General features: G+C 39.1%; 1 protein-coding gene across 1 annotated transcript; it reads left to right on the top strand.

The window, feature by feature from the left end:
• Positions 1 to 207: 207 nt before the first annotated feature.
• MKRN3 (makorin ring finger protein 3) lies at positions 208 to 1,992 on the top strand. Its single transcript, XM_006213153.4, has one exon. It carries the CDS (start codon positions 333 to 335, stop codon positions 1,833 to 1,835), a length of 1,503 nt encoding a protein of 500 aa, XP_006213215.1. The 5' UTR covers positions 208 to 332; the 3' UTR covers positions 1,836 to 1,992.
• The last annotated feature ends 9,066 nt before the right edge of the window (positions 1,993 to 11,058 follow it).

Below are 11,058 nucleotides of genomic sequence, written 5' to 3'. Positions count from 1 at the left end.
GCGTGCGATCGAGCTGGCGCAGCGCCGGAGCGGAAGGCGGGCAGCGCGGCCGGCGGCGAACAAAGGAGGCAGCCGAGCATTGTTGCGAACGGACCGACCGTGCAGACCTGGTGAAGGACCCATGTTGCCTCCACAGGAAGTGTCCGTCGCGCGCCTGCCCAGAAGAGGAAATAGGAACACAGATACAGGAAGGAGAGAGGGGGGGAACGAGAAAAAAGATGCACAACTCCTAGGGAGGAGACCCCGAGCTGGCTGCCGGCCTCCGGGCCTCAAGCCCGAAAGGAAGAGACACCGGGGAAGTTCCGGTACCATCTGGGGGCAAAGAAGCTGCCATGGAAGAGCCTGCAGCTCCCTCTGAGCCCTCGGAGGCAGCTGGGGCCCCTAGGGGTGCTGAGGCAGCAGGGGAGGGTGTCTCCATGCCCACCCGCCCCGTGCGCCCAGCCTCTCGGCAAACTTGGCCTCATAGCCCAGCCCCCTTCCGCCCGTCACGTCCGACGTCCGCCCAGGCCTTAGGGGGCGGGGCCGTGCCCAGATGGCTGCCTGGACGGGACAGCGGCAGCTGGACAAGGCAAGTTGTCTGCAGGTATTATCTTCATGGTCTATGCAAGAAGGGGGGTAATTGTCAATACTCCCATGATATCTCAGGCCGGCAGGAGGCCAGGGAGGGCCACGGCGGTGAGCCTGACACCTCTGCAGGTGAAGGCACAAGTATGGCTGCGCACATGGAGCCCCTGCCTCAGGAAGTGGCGGAAGTCCCACCTGCTGCTTCCTCAAGCTCCTTGCCTCTGATTGGCTCGGCTGCTGAAAGGGGTTTCTTTGAAGCCGAGGCAGACAATGCAGGCCTAGAAGCTGCCGGAGGATCAGGTGCAGAAGGCTGGGAGGGTGCTGTTGAGTTTGTTCCCGGGCAACCTTATCGGGGCCGCAGCATTCCTTCTGTCTCTGGCGCTCCTCTACAGAGCTTAGTGACTGAGAGGGAGCAGTTTGCTGAGGGCCTGGTGGAGGAGCTTTGCCCCGATGCTATCATGGGTCAGTGCTTTCGTGGGGAGAACTGTATGTATCTCCATGGAGACATGTGCGAATTGTGTGGGCTGCAGGTCTTGCACCCCGTGGATGATGCCCAGAGGGCAGAGCATATAACGGCCTGCATTGAAGCACACGAGAGGGATATGGAACTCTCATTTGCGGTGCAACGCAGTGCGGACAAAGTGTGTGGCATCTGCATGGAGGTTGTCTATGAGAAAGCCAACCCCAATGATTGCCGCTTTGGCATCCTGTCCAGCTGCAACCACACCTTCTGTCTCAAGTGTATCCGCAGGTGGAGGAGTGCCAGACATTTTGGGCTCAGGGTCGTCAAGTCCTGCCCGCAGTGCAGGGTCGTCTCCACCTTTGTCATTCCCAGTGAGTTCTGGGTGGAGGAGGAGAGAGAGAAGCGGAGACTTATTCAGCAGTACACGGAGGCACTGAGCGACAAGACCTGCAGGTATTTTGCTCGAGGCAGGGTCTGCCCGTTTGAAGAGACCTGTTTTTATAGGCATGAGCTGCCTGAGGACCAGGGAGAGGAGCCTCAAGAGCAGGGTGCTGAGGCATCTGGCAGTGGCCACGATCTATTTTTGGAGCCTCCGCAGGTGGGAGAGGGCACCATGCCCTTTAAAAGCACTAAAAAAGAGCTTGTCATGCTTTGGCTGGCCAATCCGTTGTGTAAATGTTTTCTTTCACGGGGCGCTTATGAACTCCCCTTCTCAGAGGACCAGTGGGACTTGCTTCATTGTGAGCTGGAAGAACATTTCAATTTGAATCTGTGGCATTATGCTGTGGCATGTTGTCTGGTGTGCTGAGGCTCTGTCATCTGCTATTGCCTGTGTTTTTGTTTATAGACACATCTCTCACAGGGGCTGTTGAAACCATTTTTATAGAACATCCATCTCTGTTCTCTTGCTCATTCCCATTTCTTTTCCCTTTGGATTATGGTGTTTCACTGTGTCAAAAAGTAACAAAAAGTCCTTAAAGTTATTGTTTGGTGAAATTAATACGAATGTCAGTTTATGGTTTATTTTGTCATCTCTGTTTTCAACAGGATTGACTCAGTTCTAGTCTAGTGTTTACAGAATTTCCACACTCATTTTGAAGTCCCTCAAGAATAAATGTGACAGGGTGAAGGGAGAAAGAAGTCTTAACTGAACAAGGAGCTTTTTGCTACTGCAGCCTTAAGAAATGGACCCTCGTGGGGCCTTGTGGTGCATCTGCGCATCTCTGTTGTTTACACGTCCGTTCTTTCCCCTGCCCCTTCAAGTGCACTCTTTGACTTGTGGTTGCCTTGTGGTTTTGTGTTTTCCTTGACCAGAACCAAGTGCATATGTTTACATGTTTTTATCTTGTTTAGCTTGATGTGAAACTATATTTGGAAGTCTATATTTAAGAATTATATATAATATATATGCATATTATTGTGTATGAAAGTTATCCATTTAAAAAAATATATATATAAGGTATACACCATAATATAATGTGATTGTAATGAAACAAATGCAGAGTTGGAGCTGAAGGTCAAGGGCTAATAGGCTTTGCTGTTATGTGAGTATGAGGTGTGTGAATAATCTTTCTGCCACTTTCACAGGCTTCAGTGATTAGCGTCTAGTGAAAATTGCTATTTGACTGGCTCTGGACAAATGTGGCAGACACAGATCTTAAAGAACTGACAAAATAGGACACGAGGAATTCCTGTGATGGCATTAATAGCTCACTCTGCTGTTGTCAATACAGAAATGGGTGTTCTTGTGCAGTGTAGCCATCGTCTCATTTTTCTTGTAATGGAACAATCCAGGAATTAGATACTTAGTTCTCTGTATTCAGTATTCTGCGTTATCTCTATACATTCCAAAGAAGAGGCTTTTGACAAAAGTTTTCAACATAAAAGTGGCTAAATTATAAAAGATAAAATAGAACAATAAAAATATTGTAAGTAATCAGAATGGAAAGATTAAAAAATGGAAAGATAAAAAAAATGAAGTATGGAAAATAACAAAAGCTAAATACAACAGAATTTGGAGGGTCTGTAACACAGATACACCATAATTACATTAAATGGAAGTGCTTTAAAAACCCAAAGTCAAAGAATATCAGTCTTGACTTGAATTCAGATGAAACAATAAGCTGTTTAAAATCACACCTATAATATAAGAATGCAGACATATTAAAAGGAAAGGATGAAAAATTAATCAAACAGAGGTGCTGTGGCTTTTGATCTAGAAAGAGTTCACATTAAGGATAAACATATTAGTGGAGATAAATAAAGGTGATATGTAAACATTAAATTATAATTTACCAGGAAGGAAAAACTTCTGATTTTTTTGTTTAGGAACATAATGAGATATGCAAATAAATACCTGATAAGAAAAGAAAACTACAAAATCTTGGTAGGCAGTTTTAATGGCCTATTTTCAGTAATGAACATGCAGAGAAAGAAAAAAAATAATGTGAGTTGAGTAGCACAATTTTAACAGTTTGCTTAATGGACCTGTGTGAAACACTGCACACCAACTGCAGAATGCTCTTCTCCTGGCTAAGATAGCTGAAATTATACTGGGGTCCTGTGTCATAGGAGATTCATACTGCCCTGACTGTCAGCAGAAACAGGGCATTTATATGTTTATACCATGTACTAAGCTCTAATTTAATTCTCAGAACCACTCTATGAGGTACTTGCTATAATTTTTCTATCATGATGCGATAACCGCCTGGTTATTCCTGGCACATAGGGTGAGTGATTCCAAATGAAATCCAAACATGTTTCCACCCCCGCAGTCTTCCCCAGTCATGCAGGGTAAAGTGGGCTTAGATGAGCAAACAACCAAAGAACAGGGCCAGATGGAACACTCTCAAAGACTGACTGACGCCAGGGGCTCAAGACACGAGCTGTGAGTAGTGGCTGTGCTGTCAACAAAGGCGTTTTAAGCTGAGTGAGGAATCCTTGAAAAGTTTGTCCTAATATACACTGCCTAACATTGTGAAATACCTCATTTTTATTCAAATAGTATCTTGAACCAAACAATCAAAATTCAGGAGATACAGTGGGGAAAGGATCAATAGAAGATAAAATGATTTGGATGACAAAAGATAATTAGAATCCTGACTCTGCTTCTTACTGGCCATGCAGTCTGGAGCAAGATACTTCAATGTCCTGTACCTCAGTTTCTTTACATGAGAAATGGGTATAACATTACCTATTTTACAAGGCTTTTGTGGAGCTCAAATGTAATCTGGACAAAGAGCTTGAAACATAGGTGATATTTTTAGAACAGTGCATGTAAAAGGAGGACTTGCGTGCATTTGTGACCTTGAGAAAAGCTTGCACAAGAATTAAAACTCCACCAAGTTTTTCTCTTTGGGAATCTTTGGAACTTATGTTAAGGTAAAATTGTTTCATGATTGTTTTTGTAGGAAGTGGGAATATTACCTTTATGTTCATAATTTGAAAAAGACCAATTAATTTTTTCAGCAAAAATGATTCAGTTAAAACTAAAAATTCAATTAAAACTAAAAAACGACTCAATTCCTAAAAATCTAGCAAATGACAAAAAATATGTATTTTTTTGTGACAGATGCCTACCTTAGGAAATAAGATTTTAAAATATGGGGTTTCCTGTTCCCTCATCAGCTCATTCAGAAAGAGGTTAAATAGCAAGGATGTCACCACCACCAGGGCTAGGCAGTGTGTCCCACGGGCCTGCTCATGAGGACAGCTGGCCCCCTCTGTTTCAGTGAGGAACAAAGAGCTCGAGCCAGACAAAGGATATCTCTGTGAGTGGTTCAGAGTCTCGGCCGGCCGCTTCCCCAGGCGGTTCATGGACTCAGCCCCTGGGCCCTTTCAGAGGGTGTGATTCTAACCACACAAAGAATGGAGCAAGTCTGATCATCTTATGCTTCAAGTGTCTAAATTTGGTGGATGTAAAGACTTACAAGTATGCAAGGTTTACCTTGTACTCCTCCTTTCTAACATAGGAAAACCACTTTTTCCCACGTCACCAAACCCATTGACTGAATTTCAGTGATTTAAAAGGAGACATTTTCAGTTCATAATTGACACCAGTATCCTGCTTCATTTTTCATTTTTGTAAACATATAGGGGATTTGGCAGATACTAAACTACAGTTTAAGTGCAAAGTGAAGTTGGAGTCGGGAGGGGAAAAGGGGTGTTGGGAAAATAACCCAGCACTAGTGCAAAAAAATAAATTAATACATGTCAGAATTTTTGCCATGAAAATATATAGCATGTCACATATTCCAGTGTTGATCACGAGCTAGTTAACAAAATAATAAAACATAACAAAATAACAAAAAGTAATTGGTTTTCTATTAGATCACAATTAAACTGTCAAATAAATTGAGAAATTAGTAGTATAGGTGACATTACCTGATTTCCATACAATAAGCCATTGCCACATGAAAATTACTTTTAAGTGTCTCTCTCAAAAATAATTTGATGAAAGAGTGAATTCAAAATCAGTTAGCAGAATAGAATAATATAATGAAAATTTGTATGTAGGCTAGGATAGTGCTGAATCTGTGCTCAGAGTAAGACTAATGTTAAATGCTAACACAATATTGAGAAAGACAAATCACATAATTAAATAGATATCCAAATCTGCACATTTTAAACCACAAAATGCACAAACACACAAGTAAACAGAAATAATTAAGAAAGATTAAAACAAAAATTAGATCATAAAATAGAAACATAAAAGCTGCATCTTTGGGGAAAAAAAACAATAAGAAGATAAACCATTAACTTAATCAAAAATAAAGGAGGGTGTACAAGTAAACAAAACAGGAAACAATAGGAAGAGACCAGAGATAAGACGCTGAAGTAACGGAGGGTAAATCTTTGTTACACTGAGGAAAATGTACTTGAAAATATGATAGAAATTTTAACATTTCAACAAATTTTCCAAACAACAATCTAGAAGACAAATCAGACCAAGCCAATTACTAATGAAGAGATTAAAGTTGTCGAGAATGTGCCTACAGCCCAGAGCCCCCCAAAAAGAGAAGAGCAGAAGAAATCAGCCCCAGAAATTTACTAAAACCTTTAAATACACTGCAGTGCTGTGTAAACTATTCCAGAGAGCAGAAGAAAGGAGTCCCTGACACAGCGTGTGAGTGACACCTAGCACTGGTATAAAAATGTCTCCAATACCGTGCAATGCAAAGCCAGCGAGAGCTCAGTCTCATTTATGAATATTGATGCAAAAAGATCTCAGATGAGATAATTACAAACAGTAGAAGAGTACATCAGGAAAGAGAGGGTTATATTCCAGGAAAAAAAGGATGGTAGAATATGAAAAAATGATTTATCTTACATGAAAAGAAATAATTGTATGAGCATCTTTCTATATCCCCCAAAAAATTAAATTCATGATCAATATAATTTTAAGTATAACACAGATGTATAAGATATGTTGTGTTTATGTATGCATATATAGTTTATGTCTATAATTTTTTAAAATACACAGTCTCAAAATACATAACCAAAGAAAACAAATAAAAGAGATGAAAGTAACAATAATAGAGAAAATTAAAATATTAAATATTAAAGCTGATTTGATTTTTTAAAGCAATTTATAAAATAAACTATTACCTAACTATCAAGGAAAATGAGGAAAACATAGACACAAAATGCACATACAGTCACACACACTTACCTAACAGAAATTCAGCACAGAGATTCTATTAAAGAAACATAGAAAAGAACATTACTCAATCAGATGCCAATTAATTGCAGAACTTGAAAGAAACTGATAATTTTCTAGATACATGTAAGTAATTAAACATTGGCTACAAAATACATTAAAAGGTAACCTACCATTTAAAATAAATAAATTCACAGTGTGCAGTTTCACCTAAAAAAATGGAGGTTTTCATAAAACCTTTAAAGAACAAATAATGTCAGTACTATTTTACACAATTTGGAAGTTATTACCAAATGGAAAATGGAAAGGAGGACAACATATATGGTTTTATTTTATTTTATTCATTTTTTCAGCTTTGTTGAGATATGATTGACGTATAACATTGTGTAAGTTTAAGGTACAGAATGTAATAATCTGATACATGTGTATTGCAAAATGATTGCCACACTACATTTAGTTAATATCCGTCATCTCAGATATTTACAATTTTGTGTGTGTGTGGAAAGAACTTTTAAAATCTACTGTCTTATTGACTTTCAAATATACAATACAGTGTTGTTAACTATGGTTACCGTACTGTCCACTACACCCCCAGAACTTAGTCATCTTAAAACTGGAAGTCTATATGCTTTGATGACCTTCACCCATTTCTCTCACCTTCAACTCCTCCTATTCTGGAAGCTTCCAATCTGCTCTTTGTTTCTGTGAGTTTGGTTTTATTATAGTCCATCTATGAATGAGATTATACACTATTTGTCTTCTCTGTCTAATTTGTTTCACGTAGTGTAATGGCCCTAAAGATCATTCATGTTGTTGCACATGGTAGGATTTCCTTTTTTAAGGCTGAATGATATTCCATTGTATAACATGTGATTTATACCAAAGTATAATCATGGTAGTGTGTATACACACATTTACACATGAATGATCAAATGATTTATTGAAATATGATTTATTTAAGAAAAACATGTTCATAGTATAAAATATGATTTATTATGAAAATGATGCAAAACTGTAAAAATAGTAGTAAAATTAGAATAAAATATTTCAGAATTGTTATTTTTAGTAAGTTAAAGGGCAATAATCATGTAATTATCTTCTTTGATCGGGCAAAAACAAGTAGACCCCCTCTCTTCACTGCCAGTTAACATTATTTTGGTAACAAATGCAGTTGCATACAAAATAAAACAAATTAGGCATAGAAAAAGTTCAAATAAGGATACAAATTCATCTCTCTGAGATGATATAATATTGTATGTTGAAAATCCAAAACTCTCTGGAAAACTTCTGAAACCCAGGTGCCAAGAGAAATTTAATAGTTTTGTGTATAAAAAATGCAGAAAAATTAATGAAGACCTGTTTTTTGGAAACAATATTTTGAACTGTATAGAAATAGAAATAAACCCGAAAAAGCTACGAAAGTCCCACTTTAACAAGAGACAGCAATTATCCTGAGAGAATGCTTGAAGAAATGAAAATGTACACCGTGGAGCTTGGTAGGGAAAGTCAGCATCATTAGTGCATCAGTTCTTTAAGTTCATCATGTACTTGACAGAATCCTCATAAATTACTGCTTTGGACTGAATGTTTGTGACCCCCCCCCCGCCCTAGTTTATATGTGAATCCCTAACCCCCATTTGGAGGTGGGGGCGTTTGGGCCGTCATTTGGTCATGAGGCTGGAGCCTTTGTGAATGGGATGAGGGCCCCAATAAGAAGAGACATGAGAGAAAGACCACTCTCTCCCCACCACATAAGGATACAGCTAGAATGCGGCTGTCTGCAAACCAGGAAAAGGGCTTCGCTGAGAACACAGCCACGCCAGCACCCCTGACATCACCTCCAGAACTGTGAGAGATGGGTGCTGCTTGTTTCAGCCTCACAGCCTGTGGTTTGCTGCTGCAGCAGCCTGAACTGATGTAAGGCAGAAATTGGTAGTGAGAAGTGGCATGCTGCTGTAACAAATACCTAAAAATGCAGACGTGGTTGTGGAACTGGTAGTATGTAGAGGCCAGAAGAGTAGTGTGGCATGTGCTAGAAAAACTGATATTGTGGTGGAGTGTTTTCAGAGTAACTGGTGGGAAAGCTTCTGTTTTCTTATACAGTCCCCCCAAAATAAAATCATATAAATCATATACAGAATATTGGTAAAAATAAGGATGGCCATTCTGATGAGGTCTTAGGCAGAAAAAAAGGAATATGTTTTTGACAACGGGATAAGTGTGAGCATTGTTACAAAGTGGCAGATAGAACTTGTGTGCAGTGAAATGGATATAGAGCAGCTGAGATTTGTAAACAGAGTGTTGCACCGGCAGCTTGGTTCCTCCTGACAGCTGATTCTGTAATGTGAGCAGAGATGAAGACAGAAATGACAGGGAAAATGGAAGAAGAATATATGGATTTGGGAAATCCTCAGACTGTCCGTATTACAGAAAATAAGGAAGCATGTTCAGAAGAGAGAACCAGGGGTGTGGTTGTGAGGAGGCTAGTGGGGGTGTAAACCATGGACCTAATCAGCCAGGAACACTGCCAGTTTGAACTGAAGGGAACAGAGATGAGACAGAACGAAGGCTGTCAGACGTGGTAGGTTTTACAGCATAGGACCGTAAGGGCTGTTTGGGTCCGAATGCTCTATTCTTAAGGGAAGAATAACCACAAAGGCTGCTCAGAAATCATCAGGGCTGCCCAAATAGACTAGTAAAAATAAATCATGTGTAGCTTAAATAAATAAAAACAAATCAATCTATTGTGAAAGTTCATGTGAAGGAAAAAAAAAAACAGTAAAACTTGAATATTTCAGAATTGGAAAATAAGCAGTCATTTTACCCTTTGAGACCTTAAAACATGGTATCATATGCAAAAATGAAAAGTTAAGTATTGGCACTTTATTGGTGAGATCAAAAACATGTATTAAAAAGGTCCAGAAATTGACACAGACATATATGGGAAATGAGTTTATGAAAAGATTAAAAATCACTTGAATTACTCAATAAAAATTGTTGGATAAATGCAGGAGTCACCTTGGAAACTAACACATGGGCTCCAGATATCATAATTTACACCAGTATAAATTCTAGTTAGATTGAAGTTTCAAATGCAAATATGGAAACAAAAATATACAGAAACAACATAAGGTTTTTTTCTTTTAAAGTGTTGTAGTCAAAAATGCCTTTCTAGGACATGAATGATGGAAGTCATGAAGGAGATTTTGACAATAATTGTAGCAACTGTAAGGAACTTACTATGTTCCAGGTTCTGTCCTGAGATATATTATCTCATTTAATTCTTCCAACCATCCTAAGAAGTAATTGTATTGTTATCCCCCTGTAGCAGCTGAGAGAACTGTGGCCCAGGGAGGTTAAGAGATGTGACCATGGTGACATGTGACTCCGGGGCCTGTCCTCTCAGCCACTGCACTGCTTTACAAATGTGACCACCTTGAAATGAATGTAACAAATTTGACATGTGCAAGACCAGAAGAAAGTGTCAAACTACCAACAAAAATTTGGGCTCATAAAATAGGGCAAGAGCTTATTTCTATAAATTATAATGTGATCCAATTAAACAAAAGACAGACAGCAAAACAAAGAAATTAACAAAGTATGAATTGACCTTGCGCAGAAAATTAAATGCAGATAGTTTTAGGAAACGTTAAACATCACCAGTAATCATAGTTATTAGAACTGCCTGGATTTTCAGTGGTCTCCTTTCAATTTGTCAAATAGCCAGACATTTGAAAGCATGCTCTGATGACATCTGGGGAAATGGGCATTCTCATATGTTGTTTGTGGGAGTGTAATTGGTACACTTTCCATGGAGGAAAACTAGGTAATATCACTAAAATCATAAATTCACACATGCATACTTCTCAACCAGCCACTCTGTTATTTAAGTGTGACCTACACGTATGTTCTGCACACATGAACTCAATCAAGTACAAGGGTGTTAATTGCAGCCTTTGTTATAACAGTGTAAGATTGGAAATGACTGAAAAATCCAACAGCAGGCAGCTGGCTAAACAATGGTAATTAAATACACACACATTTATGGAATTACATCACTTATGTGTAAAGGCAGCAATCATTATATTAGTGTCTTTGCTTATATATATAGTTATATTTTGTGTCTTTGCTTATATGTGCATAGAAGTGTCCTGGCAAATTATTTCTATGTGAAAGAATATATGTTTTTAAATATATATGAATGTATCTATAGAGATATATACATACATATACATGCATGTGTGTAAAATCTATATAATTAAATATGCACACAGGAGAAAATGTATACATATATATGTATGTATGTAAAATAAAATAAATGCAGAGCTGAAAATTGGATATCGGTGGTTAGTGCATGTGGTTCCTTTATGAG

Source organism: Vicugna pacos, chromosome 27 (genome assembly GCF_048564905.1).
Source record: "Vicugna pacos chromosome 27, VicPac4, whole genome shotgun sequence".
Classification (NCBI taxonomy): domain Eukaryota; kingdom Metazoa; phylum Chordata; class Mammalia; order Artiodactyla; family Camelidae; genus Vicugna; species Vicugna pacos.
This window is presented reverse-complemented; position numbering and strand designations above follow the sequence as displayed.